Below are 26756 nucleotides of genomic sequence, written 5' to 3' on the forward strand. Positions count from 1 at the left end.
ATATATTAAGTCTTCTGGTCTTTTGTGAACAGCTGCACATTGTACACATCACATGTAAGAGCAAAACAACTTGTTTTTAATCTAAGCATCAGAGCTGTGTGTTTCATTTCTAAGAAAGGTTTACAGTTTTTCATATTACTTTTCCTATTGCAAATGCTTCTTTTTTATAAAGAGTGATTTCAACTTTTTTCTCCCCGTTGTTAGAGGCGGAAGGCTGTTTGGTATTGTACACTGAACCCTTTGCTATAACAGGGCTTTTTTCTTTGGCTCAGATGTGAGCTTTGTTACAGCAAGAGTATACTGACAACATTTTCAAAGCTGTGTGAATAAATGTTAAAGGGATCCCATCAACTTCAAGATTCACATTTCTGTCTGACAACTTTTTACCTACGGTGGGCCAAATTGTGCCTTTAGGCACAGCCCTGCACAAGGCTTGGTCTGGAACCTGCCCCACCCCGGAGGCACTGTGCTTGAGAGAGGTCCTTCTGAGGTGCAATTCCCATGCTGCTGCCCCTTCTCCTTGGTAGAGGGTGGGGGCAGTAATTATATTTATAAGATTACTCAAACTGAAAGAATTAGAAGGTGTGTGTGTGTGTGTGTGTTAAATCCTATACTTGTGTTGATTTGCTTTCTTCATTTGTCAACACTTTCTGTATAATTGTTTTCACTATAATCCTTTTCTTCTGCTTGTTTGGGGCTTTCACACAGCTTCAGAAGAAAGAAAAGCATATGAACACAGGAGAAGGTGGCTGTAAAATTACAAGAGCTGGCAGGAAAGTCACAGGCAGTTGAAACTACTAGTAGCTCACATTTAAAACTAATTAGATTTCAAGCTGACAGTGTTCCTTTAAACATACAGTTGCCAAATCCATTACAAAGTAACTTGCCAGTTATTTTACTTTCTCCCTCCTTACACAACAAGGAAAACCATGTATTCCTAACTGAATCTGTCAGTTGAATTATTATATAAAAACACAGAGACTAGTCAGCATTTTGGAAAATATTTTTTTTTATTTTACCATATATGGCTTCTTAGGAAGGAGACAGCTCTTGGTACCAAAAGGCAGATCGTCACAGCTCTTCAGTTGATTTCATTAGCCCATTGTTGGCGATAACTTTGGCATATTCTATTGCTGATCCATAAGGAACACGAGGGAGAGCTGGGTTTTCGAAGTCAACATGGAAAAGTCCAAATCGACAGCTGTATCCACAAGTCCATTCAAAGTTGTCAAGGAGGGACCACACAAAATATCCTTTAAGATGGACATCATCAAGAGAGATGGCTGAAATTAACACAACAAATGTAACCTTACAAATGTAGAACATATATAGCTTGCTTAAATGAATCCACAAGTTCCAGAGAATATTTATAGATAATCCTATGCTCTAATAAGAATATAACAGTAGGGATCTATTACTGACCACCTGACCAGGGCAGTGATAGTGACAATGAAATGCTAAGGGAGATTAGAGAGGCTATTAAAATAAAGAACTCAATAATAGTGGGGGATTTCAATTATCCCCATATTGACTGGGTACATGTCACCTCAGGATGAAATGCAGAGACAAAATTTCTCAATACTTTAAATGACTGCTTCTTGGAGCAGCTGATACAAGAACCCACAAGGGGAGAGGCAATTCTTTATCTAGTCCTGTTTGGAGCACAGGATCTGGCCCAAGAGGTAACTATAACAGGACCGCTTGGAAATGAGGAGATTAGTTAAACAGAAATTAAAAGGTACAGTGACTAGAGTGAAATCCCTGCAAGCTTCATGGACACTTTTCAAAGACACCATAATAGAGGCCCAACTTAACTCTATACCCCAAAGTAAAAAACACGTAAAAGAACTAAAAAAAGAGCCACCGTGGCTTAACAACCATGTAAAAGAAGCAGTGAGAGATAAAAAGGCATCTTTTAAAGAGTAGAAGTCAAATCCTAGTGAGGTAAATAGAAAGGAGCATAAACCCTGCCAAATTAAGTGTAAAAATGTAATAAGAAAAGCCAAAAAGGAGTTTGAAGAACAGATAGCCAAAAACTCAAAAGGTAATTGTGACAGTACCTCCCATAAGGTTTTATGGGACTATGACATAACTGGAATATGTTTTGTGCTGCCTGTGCCATGTAACATATCTCTGTAAAGGTTATGGTCTACTGTATCTATTCATCCTATTTGTACACATATATCATTTTGTACCTGAGGTTAAGAATATTGGCTATATACTTGCTTGATTTCTAAGCAAGCTTTGTGAGGCATTTGGTCAGCTTCTTTAGGAAGGAATTCGCAAGCTTAAGTACCCGATCAGGAAGCACTTGGGGAACAATGCATCTTGGAATGCTCCAATCCACATAAGAAGTCTTCCTGGAGACATACAAGGTACCATGTGGACAAATGCTTCTGCCTGTAAAGACTGTGAGTCATGAATGGACATGTGACTTGCCCAGGTGACTCCAGGTCTCCACCCACAAGAGAAAGTCTATTTAAATCCATGGGAGACCCCTCCATAGTGGTCTTCAGCTAGCTAAAGAGGGAGCCGCTCCACCCCCTAGGATATTTGGAAGAAACTGGAACAAAGGGGTGTGAGTGATTGCTGGACACAGGCTAAAAGGAGATTAGTCTGTAAAAGGGAGCATTCTGGAACTGGTGAGGATCTTATCTGTATTCAGTTTGATAGGACATAGATTTGCACATATTATATATATGACATGTAAGGTTGCCCACTTGCGCATAAATGTGATCACATAACATACAACAGCAGGAAAATAATGTGCACAATTTATTTTGCTTCATGACTTGCTTTGTTCTGTCTGTTACTACTTGGAACCACTTAAATCCTACTTTCTGTATTTAATAAAATCACTTTTTACTTATTAATTAACTCAGAGTTTGTATTAATACCTGGGGGAGCAAACAAATATGAAATTGCGGAACTATTAACTATGGTTTGTAACCTGTTCTATAAATCAGCTTCTGTACCCAATGACTGGAAGATAGCTAATGTAATGCCAATATTTTAAAAGGGCTCTAGAGGTGATCCAGCAATTACAGACTGGTAAGTCTAATGTCAGTACCCGGCAAATTAGTTGAAACAATAGTAAAGAATAAAATTCAGATGCAGAAGAACATAAATTGTTGGGCAACAGTCAACATGGATTCTGTAAAGGGAAATCATGTCTTACTAATCTATCAGAGTTCTTTGAAGGGGTCAACAAACATGTGGACAAGGGGGAATCCAGTGGACATAGTGTACTTAGATTTCCAGAAAGCCTTTGACAAGGTCCCTCACCAAAGGCTCTTATGTAAATTAAGTTGTCATGGGACAAGAGGGAAGATCCTTTCATGGACTGAGAACTGGTTAGAAGACAGGGAACAAAGGGTAGGAATAAATGATAAATTCTCAGAATGGAGAAGGATAACTAGTGGTGTTCCCCAAAGGTCAGTCCTAGGACCAATCTTATTCAACTTATTCATAAATGATCTGGAGAAAGGGGTAAACAGTGAGGTGGCAAAGTTTGCAGATGATACTAAACTGCTCAAAATAGTTAAGACCAAAGCAGACTGTGAAGAACTTCAAAAAGATCTCACAAAACTAAGTGATTGGGCAACAAAATGGCAAATGAAATTTAATGTGGATAAATGTAAAGTAATGCACATTGGAAAAAATAACCCCAACTATACATACAATATGATAGGGGCTAATTTAGCTACAACTAATCAGGAAAGAGATCTTGGAGTCATCATGAATAGTTATCTGAAGACGTCCATGCAGTGTGCAGCAGCAGTCAAAAAAGCAAACAGGATGTTAGGAATCATTCAAAAAGGGATAGAGACTAGACAGAGAATTGCCCTTATATAAATCCATGGTACACCCACATCTTGAATACTGCATACAGATGTGGTCTCCTCATCTCAAAAAAGATATACTGGCATTAGAGAAAGTTCAGAAAAGGACAACTAAAATGATTAGGGGGTTGGAACGGGTCCCATATCAGGAGAGATTAAAGAGGCTAGGACTTTTCAGCTTGGAAAAGAGGAGACTAAGGGGGGATATGATCGAGGTATATAAAATCATGAGTGGTGTGGAGAAAGTGAATAAGGAAAAGTTATTTACTTGTTCCCATAATATAAGAATTAGGGGCCACCAAATGAAATGAAGGGGCAGCAGGTTTAAAACAAATAAAAAGGAAATTCTTCTTCACACAGTGCACAGTCAACTTGTGGAACTCCTTGCCTGAGGAGGTTGTGAAGATGAGGACTATAACAGGGTTTAAAAGAGAACTAAATACATTCATGGAGGTGAAGTCCATTAATAGCTATTAGCCAGGATGGGTAAGGAATGGTGTCCCTAGCCTCTGTTCGTCAGAGGGTGGGGATCGATGGCAGGAGAGAGATCACTTGATCATTACCTGTTAGGTTCACTCCCTCTGGGACACCTGGCATTGGTCACTGTCAGTAGACAGGATACTGAGCTGGATGGACCTTTGGTCTGATGCAGTATGGCCATTCTTATGTTGAGATTAACTGAATTTTTTATATTCCACTTTTTGACAGTACCTGCTATGGCAAAAACTATGTAAATATCAATACTGACAGCCCATGAAAAGATATATTCTTTGCCAGGATAGTCACTACAACTCACTAAACTACAAAAAGGACAGTTGACTTTATGTGGAACTCTCTATAACAAGATAATAGGAGCCTCTTTGGCTTCATTCTACCAAGCTAGCTCAAAGGTGAATACAAGACAATATTCAGTGTAGACCTTCTCTATTTAAAATGTCTTAATTTCTTAAAATAGACAGGCCAAGAAAGTGAAAAATATTCTTCAAACAATTCCTTATAAAACAAAATCCTGAAACCTAGAACATATGCCATGCTCTTTCCTCTTTTCACAGCTAAGACCTCCAACCCCTCAGAAGTGACTCATTGATTTAGAGACTCTGTTTTAAAGTGTTCTCTAATTCCATAGAGTATATATGACATGTAAGGTTGCCCACTTGCGCATAAATGTGATCACATAACATACAACAGCAGGAAAATAATGTGCACAATTTACTTTTGAAACAATATTTTAAATCCCAAATTCTTCAATATGTAACATACATATTTCCTGAACCAAAGCTAAAGTTACCATTCATTGTTTGACTGACCTCTGCTGCAGTTGTACATGATGCAGGGACATACGTGAGAGAAAAAGGTTGAAAAAATAATCAAGTGATAATTTGTCTGACTAGCTGGTGGTTTCCTTGAATAAAATATGAAGAGCAATTGCATGAAATTTGATAATGCACATATAACTTGGATAATCAAAAAGCAAGCAAAAATTAAGTATACGAAAACCTGGATTCCTTTGATTGGTTTAACTGGGAAGATAAAACAAAACTAATCTGCTTCTTTCTTCCATATTCCTGGAACCATAATTGTGTGTGTCACTAATTATATCTTTGCATAAATTTTGAACAAAATGTAACAGAAAATCAGTGTATCAACAATAAATGCTGTTTCTCCTGTAAACCAAAGGGAAGGACAGGAAAAAGTAATCTTTTAAATTGCCACTAGTTCCACAGCAGCCATGAATATTCAGAAGCAATGGTGGGAACATGCCTCTGCTTTTTGTCACAGAAAAATATTTAGGTATAGAATTGCTTAGGTACAATCCAAAAAGAGTCTGACATAGTCTCTGAACTACACAATGCTGTGCTATTGTTAGGAAATAAACCACTGAGGAACCTACTGTACATGTCTTTCTGCGTCCAATAGACAAAATAGGGAATAAAACATCATCATGTGACTTGTCAATTTGATTTATGAGGTACCTAAATCTTGGAGGGGGGGGGAACTTGTGTATGAAATCTCTGCTCAAAACAGCATTGCACACAAAGATAACTAAGACTGACAGGGATGGCTGTTGGTCCAAGGAAGCTGGAAGAAATGTGATAAGCACGGCTCTTCTTGTGTTTCTAGTGCTTTTGACTTAAAACTATTAAAAGGGAGGGGGAGGAGAAGACAAGTCAAATAAAAAGATGAGAGACAAAAATAATATCCATGGTGAACTTTTGATACACTGCTGCCTTGATAATAGGACATTCTCCAAATAGTGAATTTCATGCCGATACTTTGATTAGAAAACACATTAGGAGCTCATTATTTCTAAGCCTTGAGCACGATTTCTCAACATTCCTAGTTAAACTGTGCACTCTCTCTATACTGCACAGACCATTAAAGACTTTTTTTTTGTAAATGATAGTCCCTCCCAAAGTTCAATAAAGGGTATTTTCGCTGCAGTTTCAAAATACAAATACTTCATGCTTCTAACAATTATGATTAATTCGTTTCTCACCACCTTTAGAGCACAGGACAAGACACATCTCTTTACAAAGTCCTTTTCCAGTTTTGACAGGGCTGACAAGCTTTTGCTCACCTAGGATATCTTTTTACACTGGACTCATCTAAGTATGTTAGGAGAGAACAGACCACGACTGGATAGCAACTGCCTCTTTTAATCTTTGCTGTGCTGTCTAGATACTATGATGTCAGGCACGATATAAATAGACATAGATCTCTCTGCCCCCATTATGCCATTAATCACCATAACTGGAAGTTGTGCTAATTACTCTGCCAATGTGGGTGGCCACAATAGCTGAAGGAGATCCTTTAGGTGTACTGCCAAGTATCTAATTTGTCTTGTCATTTTTCACATTAACTATCTATTGCTTGTAGGGTCACTTCTCTGTACTCATTTTTCCTTGATAGCTCTGCTACCTTTGACACCATAAGCCACCTACTCTCCACCATCCTCTCATCCTTGGATTTCTGCAACACTGGCTACTTGCTTCTTCACCTAGTTGACAACTCCTTCAGTATTACTATTAATGGATCCTCTCCTTCCCTTCCTGTCTCTGCTGGCATTTCCCATGCTCTGTCATCATTCCTCTCCACAGTCATCCTTTGGGTGACCTTGTCTGTTCCCACAGTCTCTCTTATCTCCACAGGCTAATGACTCTTTAATCTACTTCTCCACCACTGACATTTGTCCAGGCTTACATCACATGTCTCTGCGATATCTTCTCCTGGACTTCCCACCACTTCCTCCAATGTTATATGGCTAAAAATGAATATCCAGTCTCTGCTTCCAGCTTTACCTGTCATTGACAACTACCCTCCAAATAACTGAAGCTTGCAACCTTGGGGTAATTTGCCTTCTCCTCATGCTTTTCTCTTCACTTCCAGGGTCTCACCAAATTTTATCACATCTTTCTCTACAACACTTCTAGCCTCTTTCCTTTCCTCTCCATTCCCACGGCTTAAAGTTTGCTTCACCTCTTCATTCTCGCCCTCTAACCTGAACCACTGTAAATGCCTCCTCTCTCATCTCCTTCAGCCTGCACTCCTTTTTCAATTTAACCATTGTTTCTGCTCCAACTATAATAAACCCCACTCCGCATCAGCTTGCATTAAGTCAGTGAGTTTTGTGTATACATTTTGCTAAGGTCTTTTGGGAACCATATCTGAAAAAAAGAAAGTGGTTGTACTTGTTCAGTATATAACTATTCTTTGAGCCAATGTGATCAATACATTTGACACAATTAATACTTCAAAACAATATCAGCAACCTGTGCCTTCAGACCAGGCTAGTAAAGGATTTCTCGGGCTTTGCTTTTGCTTAGTTCGTGTCTTCATGAATGTGCTATAGGATTTCTTTTTGCATGCTGCATTCTGTGCTAATCACTGATTCCTCTCCTGTAAAAATTACATCACTAACAATCTTAATATGAATGTCAAAGTCCCAGTCTGCAGGCTTGTTCCAGTTCACTTGATGTAAGTTAGTTCTCCAAGACAGATTCAGATTCTGCAGAATGAAACCTATTATTTAAATAATAAGACTTTTAGCCCTTATGATTACAAAGAAAGACTTCTTAATATAAACTTATGTAGCCATATTTGTGGATCTGGGCCCATATCAATTTACCAGTTCCCTGAGATACCAACTCTCCTGTCCCACAGAACTGAAGCACTTAAAATCTGCTGCTGGTTGTTCAAAGTAGATTTCAAATACCATTATTGACAAACATTTTACATGTTCCTCTACCTCCTGTTTCCTATTAAAGGTGGTACAGTGAAGTTAAACACATAAGCATCAATCAACAGGGTTAATGAGAAGTACCAGGGAATATCTTAAGAATAGCATTTCTTAAAGTGTTATTCTGAGACTGACAACTTTACGGCATCTAATGTCTGCAGAAAGAAAAGCAAAAGATTTGTGAGTATGGAAGCAGACATTTTCAATGAACTACTCAGCATATTAATAAGAGAAAGAGTAGGGGACAACATTGGATGCAATGCAATAAACCTGTTTATTAGAATTCTCCAGCTTTTATCAGTTTAGGGGCTTAACTGGCAATCAGTGCAAGTGCTCCAGGCATTCTCATGTGCTGCCAGAAAAGTGAAGACCCAGAACCGATGACTGGCAAGAAAGTCATGCAGTCACTTGCTGTAAGGAATGTGACCTCAAGGTCCAGCTAGGCAACATTCAATTTGAGAGCTGATGAGCAGAAATACACCTGCAGTACTGAGGGTTAACTGGTGCGGGAAGGGAAAGGAAGTAGGCTGGCTGCTAAAATGCCCCCACTAAGGACAAGTTTGGATGTGTGCTTCCTGTGACATTTGATAGATTTTTAATGCCTTTTTTATATATAAAGCAACTTAAGATCGCCCTAATTTAGAGTGCCTTCACAGCTACTCACAGCTTTTAAAGGTGTTATTACTAATACCTGAACAACACTAGATGCTGCCCAGTCAGGATTATTCTGCACTGAAGATTTAACTGGAGAGGTTGCACATGCATAAACCAATGAGAATACACTGGGGATGATTTAAAATCTTTACAGAAATGGGCTTGTTTACAGTATTTGTTCTGAACATGCTCATTAGTTGCTAATAAGTTCACATTATTTTGTTGGGTTGGGTTGTTTTAAGCAATGATTGGGCTGGTCTTTGCCAGTACAGTTGGCAACACTGTCAAGTGTACAAGAGAGCGAAACTCACTGACATGGCAACATGAAATATGAAAATATATTTCAAGTCTTGCTTTTGATGCAAGTCTTCCAGTGGTGCAGTTCTCACATGCTCACCACTTGAACATCAAAATTTGCATCTGTCTAGTTTCAATATATACTTTAAACCAAGTACAATTATTAAATTGCATGTCCCAAAGTGTTTATCTTCTGTTCAAGTGACAAAAATGATGTTCGCCAACAATCAAATACATTCCTTTTAATTAAAAGGAATGCTTTCAGGTTTGCAGTATTCTTTAATCTGCAATCAGAACTTGTTTGGAAAATAAAATTCCTTGTAGAGTGCAAAGTAGAAACTATGAAATATGTTTCTCCTTCAAAACTTTTGGGACTAGAACATTATTGCATACAAAATCTCTCCCACTGGCCAGAAAAATAATTTAATCATGCAGCAATGGAAAAGTAGAAATCAAGTGAACAGGCAAATGATATATATTGATTTAAATAGATGTTTGTTAATCAAGAGAATGAGAAACAACATTAATTTAATGCTCAAGTACATTATTATACCTCAACATACCTGGCCAGAGTTATAAAATTAAGCCGATCTATGCCTCGGAAAACTTTTAACTTGAACGGTAGAGCTAGTTATCATGACTGACACTTATGCATTCAATAAAGTGAACTAAAAAGTACAGGGAAAAGATCCAAGAAGAAATTTACATTCAGGAAACATTGGTTGAAAGTTAAACCTGGCTTGCCAGCAAAAGGGTGTCACAGGCAAAAATAGCCCAGATAGAATCGTGATTGTAGCTCTAAAGAATGTTTAAACGTTTGAAATAGATTTGTCTGTCCCTTGAAGGAAACAGTAAATACTGCCAAAGGAAAGTCTGTAGGGAAGTTCAAAATGCTGAACATTTACTGAGAGTCAAAAGATATTTATTTCCATTTGTGAGGCACAGATGGAAAATATAGCATAACTATTGAACAGATTTTATATTCACCTGGGGTTAAGTTCGGATCACACATCATTACTTCAATGGCTATTTTCACCCATGTGTCATGTCAGAGATCTGTAGGCTACAACTTTTTCCTAACATCATCATTCAAGTGGCTTCAAAATCAGTGAACCCAGTCTGAAAAAAGTTAGAGAGCCACGTTTTGCCCCTGCTATACCTGTGTGTGGCCTCCTTCCAAGCCTGAGGGGGAGGAACCACTTTCTGCCCCCTTTGGGAGGACCCAGGCCGGGCCCACTCCCTCATGCTGGATGCAGAGAGGCAGAACAGGAAGTCTAAGGGGCGGAGCCTCTAGCTCAGCTTTGAGAGAACCAGGGAAGGAGTTGGATGCCTCTGCCTTGTCGCTGGCCCCCTGCCCAGCCACAGCCCTGGAGGAGTGATGGCCTCTATAGACAGATGGGCTGGTTGAATGCTTCAACAGGACGCTAAAGGAGATGCTCCATATGTTTCCCACACAGGAGCTCTGCCAGTGGAACCAGCTGATCCCTGCCCATACTGTTGGCCATTAGGGAGGTGCCCCAGTCCTCTGTGAAGTTCTCTTCCTTTGAACTACTGTATGGCTGCCAACTCCAAGGGCTGTTAGACCTAATGAGGGAAGCCTGGGAACACACCCTGTCACCGGTCCAGGAGCTTTTACAGTATGTCCGCCAATTAGAGGGGTGCCTGACCTGAGCTGGGGATCTGGCAAAGGAGCTGCCCAGGGGGCACAAGAGCAGACCTACAACCAGGGAGCCCAGATTTGCACCTTCAAGCCTGGCAACTGAGTACTCCTCCTGCTCCCCTTGGAGGAGTCAAAACTCCTGGCCTGCTGGCAAGGCCCCTATGAGGTAATTCGCCGAATGGGCCCAATTATATGTGAGCTTAGACAACTGGAATGATAGAAGAAAAGACAGATCTATCAGGTGAACTTTCTGAGCCATGGTGAGAGCGAGAGGGGCTGCTGATTACACCTTTCCCCCTCCCTTCCGAATCAGATCTGGGTCCACAGGTCCCCAAGACAACTGATCCTGAAAAAACACAATTAGGGGGACACCCTCACAATGGACCAGCAAAAACAAGCCTGGAGCCTGTGAAAGGCCTTTCCCAAGACCTTTACAGCCATACCAGGCCAAACCACCCTCATCCGACACACTGTCCTGACAAGCCCAGGAGAGGTGGTCCAGGAAACCACGTGGCCTCTCCTATGATGGATGCAGGAGGTTGTGGAGAAGGAGGTACAGGCAATGGTAGAGCTAGAGGACATTTAGCAGTTCGAGCAAGTGGCACAGTCCCATCATGCTGGTCCTGAAGCCCAGTGGGGCCCTCTGATTCTGCATCGACTTCCAGAGGGTGAATGAGATCTCAAAGTTCGATGCCTACCCAATGCCCTGAATCAATGAACTCCTCAGCTGGCTCGGTGAGGCCCAGTACATCGTAATTCTTGCTCTCACTGGCAGATTCCCCTTGCTCCAGAGAGAAGAATGTGTTTGCCACCCCAACTGTGCTCTATCAATTCACCCAGATGCCTTTCAGCCTTCATGATGCCGTCATGATGTTCCAGCAGCTGATGGACTGCCTCCTGAAGCCCCATACTAAGTATACTGTGGCCTATTTAGATGATGTAGTGGTGTACAGCCACCACTGGGAAAACCATCTGAAACAAGTGGCAGCTGCTCTTCAGGTCCTACGAGCTGCTGGGCTGACTGCAAAACCTGAAGAAGTACTGGATTGGGTGGCAAGAAACTACCTACCTCAGGTACACCCTGAGGTGAGATCAAGTACACCCCCTCATGGGGAAGGTCCAAGCACTGAAGGCCTGCTTGGCTCCAACCACAAAGAAACAGGTGAAGCAGTTCTTGGGGCTAGCTGGATATTATCAACAGTTGGTTCTCAATTTGCCTCGATCGCAGCCCCCAAGACTGAGCTCCTGACCAAGGACTGCCTACGATGGGTGTGGTGGTCTGTCAAGTGTGAGGATGCCTTCCAGACCCTCAAAGACCACCTATGCCAAGAGTCAGTGCTCTTTAGCTCCGACTTCAACTGCAAATTCATCATCCAGACAGATACTTCCGAGGTGGGACTCAGGGCCATCCTCTCCCACAAGGTGAGAGAGAAACTACTTTGTCATTGAAAAGGAAGCACTCGCCATCAAGTGATACTGTCTCCTAAGTGGCCCCTTTGTGCTGAAAATGGACCATGCCACCTTGAGTTGGCTGAACACTATGAGAGGCACCAACACCAGATTGATGCACTCGTACCTCACCCTCCAGCCACATGCTTTCACTGAGTGGGTAAGAACAATGTGAATGTAGCCTTTCTGTCACACTTGGGGGGAAAGCGAGGATGCCAGCCCCGGGGACCGACAGCTGGATTTTGGGAGGGGAGAGTGTAGTGAGGCAGTGTAGCCTCTCTCCGAGCCTGTGGAAAAGGGACCATTTTCTGGCCCCTGGTGGGCAGAGCCATGCCAGGTCTGACCCTCACAACGGAAACAGAGAGGTGGAACAGAAAGTATAAGAGGTGGGGTCTCCAACTCAGTTGGGCGAGAACCAGGGGAAAAAACAGACCCCTCTGCCTTGCTGCTGGTCCCCTGGAGCAGGGACCGAGTTGCAGAAACCCCCAGCCGTAGAGCAGCTGCCATGACTGCTGTCCAATGAGTTCCCTGAGTTGCTGTTGGGACTCCAGCTGCTGAGTACCCCAAGGAGATGGAGGACCCTTGAACTACTGAGCCCTATCTGCAGACTGTGGTAGGATGTAGTCCAGGGAAACCAGACTTTAGTCCGGTTTTGCTGCCAGAGCGCGAGTCAGCATGTTTCAGTGGGATCTCTGCTAATTCAGTAGCAGAACCCTCCACCACTGTTAGGGCCCTGGGCTGGGACGAGTTGAAGTAGGGTGACCCCAGGTCCCTTTACCCCCTGCTGCCAACACTACCCCTGGGGTAGCAGCCTACCCACCATAGGCCAAACAGCCTGTGTTTGTCTGCTGTCTGCACAGCCATGGAACTGGTCTATAGACTGCTATTGTGCTGCCCTGCCCAGAGGGCTGAGCCTGACTGCATTTGTTATCTGCCTTAGCCAGGAGGCTGGGCTAAATCCTGCTCCTTGTGCCACCCCTGCCCAGAGGGCCAGAACAACAGACTGTATGTGCTGTCTGTCCAAGCCAGGTGACTAGGCTAAAGACTGATTGTTGCTAGATCCCGCCCAAGGGGCTAGGGCTATCTAATCCTCTGCTAATTGACTTTTGACCGCTGTGCCGGATGAGGCTGAGTGGCATCCATCTGAGCCTGAGGGACCAGGAGGGATGACCGCCAGCCCACTACACTTTACAATTCCAGAGGAGTCAAGAGAGTTGTACTGGTGTAACTGAGGGAAGAACTCCCCCAATTACTTTAAGGTCACCATAAAATCCTGCAATGCTACCAACATTATGCAAACAACATGCTAATAAAATATGTCTGAACTGAGTAGATAAAAGATTGGGGTTTGGGGGAGGAAAAAGGTTTCAATGACACCCAGTTTCTCATTGTACTACATTCCCTGTGTCTAGATTTTCAGATACATTTAGCAAAAGAACAATATGGAATAGCTCCTTTGCATTTCTGAAAAGATGAAAGTAGAGAACATAACATCTCAATGGTTATACTGAATGGGTAAGGGCGTACATCTTTTCCCACTGTGATATGAAAACTGATTCCTTAAAGGGACACTGTCACAAATAACACTCAGAACTTGACATTATCTTTTTGTCCCCTTGTAACAGATCTATTTTACGTACATCAATTTGATTTTAAAACAGTTATTTCCTCCACTGCCAATCAAATATATTAAAGATATATTTCTAAAAACAAGGGGGGAAAACTTTGCTAGCACTTCAGCAGCACTCATTAGTTACCCTACAATAACATCCCACAAGCCAGGGAGTGCAGGAAGGCAAGAGGAAAATCATTTTTGGTATGAAAACAGATTTGAGTTTCAAGCCTCTAAGGAATTATTAAAACCCTAATGAATGTTTTTAATTAACTTTCACAGCATCCTTTAAAGTGAAATCATTTAGCAGTTGCAGTGGAAACCTGTTAAACAAATTACTAGTTGAACAAAACAGCTATACTTGTTAATAGGGCTTTTACTCCAACAGACTTCATACAGCCCAGTTGGGGTGTTTGGAGACTGCCATTGCAAGAAGTTACAACGATTAAGATTTTTTTTAAAGGGAAATATGTGCCAAATTCTTTGCTGGTGTAAATTAGTGACAGCGATAGAAAGGCACCAATTTACACCAGCGGATAAATTTGGTCCTACACTTTGAGTTGGTAAAGAAAAAATGTAATTTGAATACATATATTACTTTGACAGATCTATGTTCTATTGTATTTTAGCTTCTGACACACTCAATATTTGGTCTGGTTAGTTTAAAAAAAGACATACCATGATTTCATTTTTTTTTCTGGTACCCTGTACCATGGATCGAACAGTCAGGGTTGTGTTTAAGCACAAGGAATCTTATAACTGAATCTTATAACAGACTTATTCCTCTAGCTCAGCTACAACTAATCTTCTGCTCCTCCTGCAAAATCTCTCACAATTAGTAGAATTCTGCAAGCTAGCAGTCTCTGTTCAGTACTCAGAGTGAACTACTTCTCACCCCAGGAGGGAAAGAGAGGTCACCTCTGTAGCACAGCTAAGGGTATGACTGGCAGGGCAGCTAAAACACAGTGCTTTCTTTTTACAGCCTATAGATTGTAGATATATTGAAGACTTCTGAAAAAACAGCAACCGTGCAGCATATTCATCTCCTATCTATCCCTGACTAAAAGGGATGTCTCTCTTGCATTAGAACAAGACTTGCCTTTGTTGCATGCAGAACTGATGTTATCCCAGATGGGTTTTTTATATATATACAGTAATTTATAAACATCATGTATATTAATAAAACTAAGGTTCCAGAAAAGCTTTTTGTTTAAGTAAAGACATTTTTTCATATCATTTTAATCTTTCTTTCCAATTACAACCTTCCAACAGGTGCACATGCTTAGCTGATTTAAAATCAGTAGATATGGGCTGAAAGAATTAAAGTGGACTTTCCAGGACTAAAACTGAATATGGAATGGATGTAGCAGAACACTGCCATCTCGAGTTTACAGTTCTTGTACAGTATATATAGTGTATATTATATACCCACAAGAATTGAGAGAAGGGGAAGATGCAGAATAAATGAAAAACACAAGTGAACTCTGGTGATAGACACAGAGTTTGAAGGGAAGTGAATGCTTGTGAAGACCTACAGACATACTTCTGTCTTTGATCACAGTTTGATAACTTTTTTATCTTCATATAAATTCCCACAGAAAAGAAAAAATTGTGTTAACACAAAGTTAAGTTGACATGGTGAAATTCTCACAGTCATGTAATGGTCAATTAAGAGTTTCACTGCTAAGTCAATGCTTCCTCACGTAATCCAATTCACCCTTTATATACACTCAAGAGAAACCCATTGCCTCTACCCCTCTACCCTATTGCCGTACCAAACTTCACTACTTCTTGCATACAGGCATGACAAAGATATTGGGAAATAATATAAATCTTCTCCCAACCTTCCCTGATGTATCAGGGGTGTGAGCAGGGGTAGGGTCTCAAGGTCAGAGCAAGTGGGTTTGTGGCCTGTCTGGAAAATATAGCTGGTTCTCCTGCCTACACTGGAAGACTTCTGTAGTGAGGCTCTGTTGCTCACATGCAGAGGGAGGTATTGGTCATATATATATCAAGCTGTTATTTAGAACATGAGAGGGGTTCTTCTGCCCATGGGTAGAGTGGACAAGAGATGGAGGGCAGAGTTAAGGCTGGTGTGGTAATGGGTGTGAATGAGGAGTGTGGTTTGTCCTTATGTGCATGAGGACATGAGAGGATGTTTAGCACAATATATGGAGGAAGGGTGGGTTGGGTAGGCATTAAAAGTTCTGCATTTAAATTCATCATGTTGAATTTAATAGTGAACAATAAATTAGACATGAGCTTGCAAAATCAGACTGCATAAACAAATACATCACCTGTCAGAGCAATGAGGCAACAGTCACTCTCTGTGCAGCTTTGGTGTAAATGTTGTCTTGTGTTCTGGGCATGATGTTTCCAGAAAGACATTGAGAAATTGGATGGAGCGCAGAGAAAAATAAAAATGATCTGGGATGGTGAGAATGACTTATGAGGAAAGCTTTAAAAAGACAAATATGTACAGCTCGGTTAAGTGATGACTAAGGCTGAAGGAGAAGAAACAAGTCTACAAATAGTTGAAAAGTGTAAATACAAAAGAGGGAGAGACATTATTTAGTGTGGTACATTGGAGTAGAAGTAAGAATAGTAGGATGAAATTAAGGAAAGGGAAAATTACACTGAATAACAAGATAAATTTCTTGCAGTGATACATATCAGTGTGGAATATTTTCCCAAGGAAAATGATCAAAGCCCCAATCTTGGGTCTTATAACATTAGGGTTCTAGTTTTAAAAGTTTGTTGACTATGATAATCCCTTTTAAATTTCAGTGCTAAAAAATAAAGCTATTACAGTCATTTAAAAACCTGTCACGGACTGCATACATTATAATGGGTGTCAGAGGGGAAGGCAGCTTAGGACCAACAGCACTGTGCTACTGGGGCACATATTTCCCTGTTATTCTGGAGAAGCAGGGCCTAGAATTCCAATGGGTGCTTCAATGCTATCTCTCAATATTACGCTTTCATAATGTGTGAGTGGTCACAGTAGCCAACACTTGTAAATGGGGGTAGACAGAGGCAGTCTCAGGTCAGGCCCTATGAGGAAGCCTGCCTGGTTGTGGACAGTTGCAAAAATTGCAAAGGGAGGGTGGAGTGGATGAGATATACTTGTAATATTGCACCCAAACAGGCTTAGAGTTGTACTATCTAGATTGTCCTGGTTGTCCAAGGGGTCCCCTGTTTGCCCATCTGGACTCTCCTGAATATCAGCACACTGTAAAACATGGACAATTAAAGTTGCTGAGGGAAACCAGGATGGGCCTGCTGGTAAGCGTGGCCCAGCTTGTGGAACTTGCCAAATTACCACGCTTGGCCAGGTTGGTTGACACTAGCAGGGAAAAGAATATAAGCAAGAAGAAGTCTGAAAGGTTCCATCGTATCCAAAGGAGTAAAAATGAAGGGTGGATTTTATAAGCTTATTTTATACTGGTTTATAAAATGAACCCAATCTTAAAAGTCTCAGGATGCACATGCAGTATTTAACCCAATCCTCTGTCCCCTTGGCAAAAGTCTGAGGAAATAGATTGGCTTTGTACCATGCCCTAAGATCAAACTCTGGTTCTGTGAACCAGAGAGGCAAATATCAGAGTCAAGGGCCCTCCTCCAAAACCCACAGAAGTTGAGACAAAGGCAGAATGTAGAATCTGGGGACTGTTTACTTCAGCTCTAACCTGCTGGGGCAGTACATCTGAAGAAGGCAGACATTCTGAAACCCATGGCCCAAGATACATAGGGCCATACAGTACAGAATTGCAATCAGAAGAAGTCTACAATGTGTGAGTGCTTTTGAATTCCTGCTACTAAAGTCTAAAGTGGTGTCAGAAGCACCTTTCCCCCTTTCTGTACATAAGTAAGACACCTGGGATAGATCTCTGACTCTGGACTTTGCCATGGTTATTCATTCCACGGTAATCTTTAGACTGGTTTCTGCAATACACTGTGCATGGGGATAACCTTGAAGACTTCATGGAAGCTTCAGCTGCTGTAGCACAAGGATTCTTATTAATTGGGCTGTATTAGTCCATTTAGTTGGTATTATGTTACCCTAGAGTAGAACTTCATTGAGGGCACTGGCTCTATTTACTTTTTTTCAAGCAGCCCTGCTATTTACTGGGATTCCTCATATAGAATAGGTAAAATTTACTTCTCTATGAGTGTAGACTCTCTCTACATATATTTAAGCTTTTCACAACAACGTTTATGAGGTTTCTTAGTGAGAAATTGAGTATATGATGTACTGTATGTTATTACACCTCTATATCTTGATCTTTTGATTATATTTTTAAAGCATTCAAACAATTAAGACTTATAAGGACTATAATTGACCCCCTTCTTTTTTTAATTGAAGACTTTTTTTGTTGTTGCTTAACCAAAACACCCCCAAAACACCTGTAACCACTAATTTCTACAAACTTTGTTCCTTGATTGACTCATTTTGTGCCAAATGTCACCCAAACCCCAAAAAATCTGGCAAGACCTAGAAGTTTGGCAGTGCAAACAATGCTTTATTGAAGGGAGAGATTTATGATTTACAAACAGCCTTATTTAATGTTCAGGTTTTTCATTATGCAGAACTGTTGGCATTGGGAAGGCAGTCCAAAGTGTGCCATCTACATCACATGCCAGAGTCAGAAGCTTATTTCTAATGACTGAAACAAATACCAACTGGGTGGGGAAATTTCCATGCATTCTTTCCATTAAAGATCATAAGATGAATGTTTGACCCTGATCCTTGCTTTTAACAGCCATCTCAGTTTCTTCTTTTTCTGGATGTGACCTAGAGTAACATGCAGCTGCATAATTTACATGCCACATTAACCCCTTGAGCACTACACCAGAAAATGCCTCTCATGCCAGTTGTTAAGCTCTTCTGCTCCAGCTTTATTTTATTTCTCTCCTATAATTTTTTTCCACCCAATTTTTTCTTTAAAAGAGTATTCAATGGTTCTGTGGTGCTCCCAGCCAATTTTACATTGTGTGTATGTGCTGACTAACACCCAGGGATGCATAAACTGTGAGTAGACTATAAAATTACCGTAAAAATGATCTTTAAAGGCTTCACTTTTATGAAATAAAATAGTGCAACAACAAAAAATTCCTCCCAGCAGGGGATAATCAGTAGAAACCATATTTAATTGTAACACTGTTGTAGGGAAATTGTATGGAGAAGTAAGCCTTCTTTTCAAGCATTTATAGATATGAAGAATTTAATTACCCTTTAGATTGAAACTCTTTTATTTTTATTTCTTCTTCCCAAAGATATTCTTTTGCAAAGTTTGGCAAAACTCCATTTGTCTAGTTTTTTATTATCCCAGCACGAAGAAGGAGTAAAAAAAGGTATTTTTCCAACTCACATTTTTCAAATTGTTCTATGCAGAGAATTATATAATCATACAGATGAAGGTAAGAAAGATTTATAATATCTTGTTTATCCCCTCACCTGTAATGGATTACACCCTACACTATATATTCTAATACCTTTGCCAGGTTTATTTTCAAAGACTCAGAAATGGGGATTCTTCTACCCTTCCGTAGGCAAATTATTCTAGTCTAATAGACCTAATAATTCCCAAAAATATGCTCTGTAAACATCCACCTTGCTTCACTGAGGAAAAGTGCTCTTGAAATATTAAAAAAAAAATTATATTTATTTTTCAACTATTATGCAGGTGCAGTATGTGATTTTTTCCACTCAATGTTTTTAATACAGTAAGATAAAGATATTCTAATACAGTGTGTATAACTGGACCCCCACACTCTGAAATAAACAAGTGTTTATTTTAAAATGCATGTTGTGTGTATAAATATCTATATCTCAGTTATATATTTTACTCACATACATACCATATAGTATGTGAGTAAAATATATGGTTAGGGCACTAGATCAGAATCAGGAAACCAAGATTTTGTTTCCTGTTCTGCCACTGATCTGCTCCTTGACCTAGGGACAGTTACTTTGCACTTTCACTGCCTGTGTTTCCCCAGTTACAAAACTGAGATTGAAATAATTACTTGGCTCTGTAAAGTGCTTTGAAATCTACAAATTGAGATTGCTATTTATAAAATTGTGGAAAATCTTTTAACAAGAGCAACTTCACTGCAAATAAACTAAAGTAACGTTATGACTCAGAATTTTATCAGAGCAACCAAAATGTGTAAAGGCATGACTCCCACAGAAATTATAAAGTAGGTAATATTGTATGTATATACAGGTAGGGCATAGAAGTAACATATACATGCAATGTGGCTGAGTTACAAATATTGTGGAAATCATGGCTTTACATGCCCTGACATTTGGGAGTTCAAATTCTCAGACATAACACCATACTACAGTTGTTATTTTCATTTAATATTAGTAAAACTTCATAAGAGATAATGCATTGTTTGCATTTTATCCAATCACTTCTGATCCTTTGCTTTATTGATCAATGTGGTTTCTTTTCATTTTATCTTGGCACTATAACAGCACATACATAGAACAGGAATGACTTTGCTTCATTTTGACATTGTAATATTCTCTATGTACACTTGCATTTACATCATCTTGAGACCTTTGGAATGACAATAAGTCTCATTAAAGCAAGCAGTGAAATAGGATATCACAAAAACATCACAAAAAATAACTAGTATGAAATGTAGGTAGCAATTTATCAAACAAACATCCAATTGGTTCAAAACATTGATTTTTCCAAATACATAATAATTTGTCTCTATAGCCACTCCTGAGTCTCTCCTTTCTCTCTCACTCACTCTTTCTGCCACTAAAAGAAGTGGGCTGAATAAAGATCCAAATTCCCTTGTTTGCCACTCTGAATGGCTTCATCTGCCTTCATTCACTGGTGCAGGAGAACTGGAACAATGAGTCTGTCCACTGCCCCAGTGAGTGTCCTGACAATTGGGATAGTTTATCATTCTCTTTCATTCTGATCCAGTGACTAATTATTTATACAAAGGGGAACAGTTTTAACAGATGAGATTGAGAGCAATCCCCAACTGAGTAGTCTATATGCCAGTGCTTAGAGCACTCTCCAAGCAGGTGGGCCAATCCCTTCTCCATCTCAGGCAGAAGAAGAAATTGAACCCAGGTATCCTACATCTTGTGTGGGTACTCTCACCATTGGGCTTAAGGTTATAAAGGGGGGCAGCAAGCAGCACCATCTCCTCCTCAGTTTATGCATCCTCTGAGTATGCCTAGCAGTGTGGGCCACACAGGTGAGATAGGCAGGGGAACGCCCAGTTTGAGGATCCCACTGTAACGTTACACCTCATACTCCTCACAGAATTATGGTTATGATATGAATATGGCATAACTACGATATATGCAAGATGTCTCATGTAAGATATCATTGGAAAGGTTATGATTTACTGAATGTGATTATCCAATTTGTATGCATGTATCATTTCTGTACCTGAAGTTAGGAATATTGACTAGGTAACAATTACAACTGTGTGTGTACTTGGGGAAACGCCCACCCGACAGTAAACAATCAGACTTAATGGGCCATTAGAAAAAGACAATGAGTCTTTGAAGATGTGGATCTCCCGTCTGCCTGGTGTTCCTTCCTGTAGACATTGCAAATAAATCTGGTTTCATAGTTGCTTTGACACTGCAATGTGAGGTGATAAGATCACCTGATACAAAATACCACCTTGGACACTACTGGTACTTTTCCTCTGTAGGGGGATGGGGATAAAACAAAGGCTTCCCGCCTTAGGTAAATCCTTTTTAAGGCTGGGGAGGGGGTTAATCTAGACTCTCCTTCACTGCCTACCCCAGAAGAAAGTGCTGAAGAGACAAAGGAACTAACCTGAGGGGAAAGGCAGCGGTGAGTCCAGACTGAGACAGGCATCCAGTCTGTAAGAAGAAATAACTGGAACTCTAAGCTACAGAAACTCTGCAACTTGCCTAAAATAGCATTTAGGGTGAGAAATTACTTCTTGAAACCAGTCTCTTTAAGATCTTAAACTTAATATGCATGTTCTGTTTTGTTTTATTTGCTCAGTAATCTGCTTTGTTCTGTTTGCTATCCCTTATAGTCACTTAAAATCTGCCTTTTATAGTTAATACATTTGTTTTGTTTATTATTAAACCCAGTTTATGCAATTTATAACTGGGGAGGGGGCAAGAGGTTGTGCATATCTCTCTTCACATTGAGGGGGAGGGCAAATTTTTATGACCCTGCGCTGTGCAGATCTTTCTGTACAGTGCAAGACAGTATTGTTTTGGGTTTATTTCCCCATGTGAGTGCTGTGTGAATCCTCTCACACAGAGATGACTTTAAGTCTGTGTCTGCAGCTGGGTGTAGTCCTACTGTGTGTGTGCTGCAAGAGGCCGGAGAGCCCAAGTCAGCAAAATAGGGAGAGGGAATCCAGGCTGATGGAGCAGGAAGGGCTCAGTGAAATCCCAGTACATCAGGTGGCATCTCAGAAGGGGGAGGGGGTTAATCTGTCACACCCATTGAGGCTTGGGTATGGGTCTAGGCACAGGGGTGCCTGAGTTAGCTGTGCACATGCTCACTGGCAGATTCATAAGTCCCAAGAGACTTTACCAGCTGACTTGTCGGCACCTAAGGATTTTAGGTGCCTACAGAGTTAGGTGGCAGTTAAGTGGACATATTTAGGATCTCAGTGGCACCTAAATGTTGGACTTGAGCATGTCAGTCCTTTTGTTGTCTACTCTTTAGTCTATCTGGGTAAAGTTTTCAAAAGTACCTCTGTGATTTAATAGCCTTAGGCCTGGTCTACACTGCAGGGTTAGGTCGAATTTGGCTGCGTTAGATTGATTTAAAAATGAATACGTCCACACAACCAACCCCGTTCCGTTGACCTAAAGGGCTCATAAAATTGACTTCTGTACTCCTCTCTGGCAAGGGGAGTAGTGCTAAAATAGACTTTTCTGGGTCGAATTTGGGGTAGTGCGGACACAAATTGATGGTATTTGCCTCCTGGAGCTATCCCAGAGTGCTCCATTGTGACCGCTCTGGACAGCACTTTGAACTCAGATGCACTAGCCAGGTACACAGGAAAAGCCCCAGGAACTTTTGAATTTCATTTCCTGTTTGATCAGCGTGGCGAACTCAGCAGCACAGGTGACCATGCAGTCCCCCCAGAATCATAAAGCGTAGAATGTTTCTACACTCCCTCATCATCTCCATTCCTGTGGTTATCGCAGACTAGAAGGCGAAAAAAACTCACTCGCAATGACATGGTTTCCGAGCTCATGCCATTCTCCCGCACTGATAGGGCACAGCTTAATGCATGGAGGCATTCAGTGGAAGAAGCCAGGAAAGAATTAAGTGAGCGCGAAGAGAGGAGGCAGGATGCGACGCAGAGGCTAATGGGGGAGCAAACGGACATGATCAAGCATCTGTTGGAGCTGCAGGAAAGCCAACAAGAGCACAGACCCCTGCTGCATCCACTGTATAACTGCCTGCCCTCCTCCCCATGTTCCATAGCTTCCTCACCCAGACTCCACTGCAGAGGATGGCCCAAGCAACAGAAGGCTGTCATTCAAACAGTTTGATTTTTAGTGTGGTTACAATAAGCAATGTGGCCTTGTCCTTCCCTCCTCCCCCACCCCACCCAGGCTACCTTGTCCGTTATCTCTCTCTTTTTTTAATTAATAAAAGAAGAATTCATGGTTTCAAAACAATAGTTACTTTATTTCGAAGCGGGGAGGGTGGTTGGCTTACAGGGAATTAAAAAAAACAAAGGGGGCGGGTTTGCATCAAGGAGAAACACACACAACTGTCACATCGAAGCCTGGCTAGTCATGAAACTGATTTTCAAAGCCTCTTTGATGTGCAGCACGCCTTGCTGTGCTCTTCTAATCACCCTGGTGTCTGGTGCAAAACGATTGTCTGCTGTTGCTTTCACGGAGGGAGGGGCAACTGATGACATGTACCCAAAACCAGGCATTGGGAGCTTAACCCAGAATTCCAATGGGTGGCAGAGACTGTGGGAACTGTGGGAAAATCGATAAATAAATCGATGCTAGCCATAGTAGTGAGGACGCACTCCACCGACTTAATGCGCTTAGTGTAGACATACACAATTGACTGTATAAAATCGATTTCTAAAAATCGACTTCTATAAAATTGACCTCATTTCATAGTGTAGACGTACTTTAAGTCTCATTTTCAAAAGTGACTTAGGCACTGATGATCCTAAATCCCACTGACTTTGAATGAGACTTAGGTTTCTAAGGGCAAGACTTTAAAACATATGTAGGGGTCTAGAGATGCAGACAGATGCCTAGTGAGATTTTCAGAGTACTTAGGTGCCTAATTCCCATTGAAATCCATTTTTCCTGATAGGAATTTTTTTTAAAGTCACATAACAAAAGTGATGTTGGAGAACAAGTCAACATCCCTTCAAATTCCAATGCCTTCAGTGCATTGGAAATCACCTTTCTATGGTTTGAAGGACAAGGAGCAATGCAGTGCACCATTTGGCAAATGCAATCTAGCTAGTGTAATTCCGAGATGTTCAGTTTTATGAACTTTTCAATTTTATGAACTCTTCAATCCCAATTAATTTGTAAAATAGGAGCTCTATTGCATTTAACATCTATATTGTTGTACTATAGGAAGGCCTCAAACAAAATGGGATACATCATGCTTGGCACTGTACAAACGTAGGCATTGATTTAACACAGCCCTTATGCATATGCATAACTGTGATGGGTGTACCAACCCCACACTGTGAGGTGAGGCTTAGGGAGTTGCTCTGGATGCAGGAAGCCACATCCCCCCATTCCTGCAGGGCGTGCGCCCAGTGGAGGGAGAATTCAAAAGGAGCAACTCAGCTCAGTCTGGATGGATCAAGCAGGAGAAGAGTTGGGTGCTGCAGCCTCCTGTAGAGAAGCTGCTGGGGCTCCAAGTGACTGGGACTGCACTGCATAGTCAAGCCACTGCAAGCCTTTCAACTGTAGCGGCCAAGGAGGACAAGCCACTGCCGAAAGGGGAAGACACGCCGGAGAATGATCCAAGAGAACTCCAAGGGGGACACCAAGCCAGAAGTGTGGCACAGATGGAGGAACAGAAGCAGGGGTAGGAGTGACCCAGGGAACCGGCATAAGGGCATCCACCCCTAGGCCATGTATTGGAACCATTATTTTGAAGGGCCCTGGTTTGGAACCCAGTGGATCAGGGTGGGTCTGGGTTCCTCAACCCCAGTCACAGACTCTGACCATTGGGTGACTGCCACTGATCGTAGCCAGTAGGCAAGGCAGCCACAGACTCTCACTGTGGGGTGACATTACCACTGACTCTGGCTGCTAAGCGAGGCACCCACAGACTTTTGCCTTTGGGTGACTTTGCCACTGATCCTGCTGCTAGGTAAGATGGCCACAGACTCTTGTCATGAAGTGATCTTGCCACTGATTCTAGCCACTAGGCAAGATGGCCACAGACTTTCACCATTGGACAACACTTCCACTGATTCTAGCCACTAGGCAAGGCAGCCACTGACTCTGCATGAAATAGCCTGGAGTATTGCCACTAGGCAGTATTGCTGCCCTTGGGTACAAAACCCCACGACAATAACTTTAAGCATATGAGAGGAGCTAGTGAACAAGAGCGGCTAATAGGGAAGTTTTGTGCAGGACTTCTCCAGATGAAGGAGGAGCGGTTATGTGACTTAGGTAACTTTGTTGCCTAGTGTGTGTGTGCTTGTATTTGTTGTGGTGTGCTTGCTGCTGGACTGAAATATACCGTGTATTCTGTTTGTTTGGGGGACTGTGTGCTGAGAGTGTGGGTGCTGAGCCTAGTGGTCTGCTAAGCAAGACTGAGAGCTGACAACTTCTTAATGAGGCTTTGATCCCTAAGCCCTTTAGCACCCATCAGCCCTTAACCAGGGGGCGGGGCTACTCAGGAAGAACAGGGCTTTAAAAAGCCCACTCCTAAGTGACCAGAGGAGCTAACAAACAGGAGCAGCTAACAGGGGAGTTTTGCGAGGGTGTTGAGGCGGGGAAGTGGGAGAGTGAGGCCTAGATACACTTAACATTCCTTAAATTTCTTTAAACTTAAGCCAAAAAACACCCCCTGATAAAAACAAAACAAAAACAAAGAAACCAGGTACAGGAGTAAAAAGATAATGGAGGCAGAAATCCAGCAACAGAGTGGGGGCTACCCAGTTTATTGCACCCAATGCAGCATGTATGATTACCTGCCTGCCCTATGGGCAGGTGGTATATGTGTGCATTTGGTGCAAGGAACTTCTGGTGCTCAGAGACCATATAGGAGCTTTGGAGACCAGGGTGGCTGAGCTGGAGGAGCTAAGGGAGACAGAGAGGTACATAGATGAGACTTTCTGGGACACAGTAGAATGGTCCCACCCCTGGTATGACAGCCTCTGTGCTGTTGAGGAGGATGAAAGCCTCATGGAAGGAGAACATCCACCTGGAGCAAAGGCAAATGATCACATAGTTGGGACCCTCCTTCCAGATGATGTTGTGGTATCCTCTCGCACTGAGAATATCTCTCCAGGGGAGGGAACTCCAGTTATTAGGAAGAGACAGGTATTAGTAATGGGCGAGCTGATCATTAGAAACATACATAGCTGGGTTTGTGATGACCAGGAGAACCACATGGTGACTTGCCTGCCTGGTGCGAAGGCTGCGGATCTCTCGAGACATCTAGACAGACTTATGTGTAGTGCTGGAGAGGAGCCAGTGGTCGCAGTACATGTAGGTACCAATGACATAAGGAAGGATAGGAGAGAGGTCCCTGAGGCCAAATTTAGGCTGCTAGGTAAGAGATTGAAGTTCAGGACCTCAGAAGTAGCATTCTCTGAGATGTTCCCAGTTCCATACACAGGGCCAGTTAGACAGGCAGAATTTCAGGGTCTCAGTGCATGGATGAGACGATTGTGTAGGGAGGAGGGGCTTAGATTTATTAGGAACTGGGAAAACTTTTGGGAAAGGGGGAGCCTATACAGGAAGGATGGTCTCCACCTAAACCAAAATGGAACCAGATTGCTGGCATT

The 26756-nt window shown here is 41.7% G+C and overlaps 1 protein-coding gene across 4 annotated transcripts in view; it reads right to left on the minus strand.

Annotated features, from left to right (window-relative positions):
• Window positions 1-1034: 1034 nt before the first annotated feature.
• LOC120406368 (cytosolic beta-glucosidase-like) overlaps window positions 1035-26756 on the minus strand; it is an 82053-nt gene continuing 56331 nt past the window's right edge. For all 4 annotated transcript variants that reach the window (XM_039541107.1, XM_039541106.1, XM_039541110.1 and 1 more), the window contains one exon: window positions 1035-1283. In XM_039541107.1, the coding sequence (XP_039397041.1) occupies window positions 1072-1283 (212 nt within the window). In that variant the 3' untranslated portion in view covers window positions 1035-1071. The remainder of the gene's footprint in view (window positions 1284-26756) is intronic.

Source organism: Mauremys reevesii, linkage group 5 (assembly GCF_016161935.1).
Source record: "Mauremys reevesii isolate NIE-2019 linkage group 5, ASM1616193v1, whole genome shotgun sequence".
Lineage (NCBI taxonomy): Eukaryota > Metazoa > Chordata > Testudines > Geoemydidae > Mauremys > Mauremys reevesii.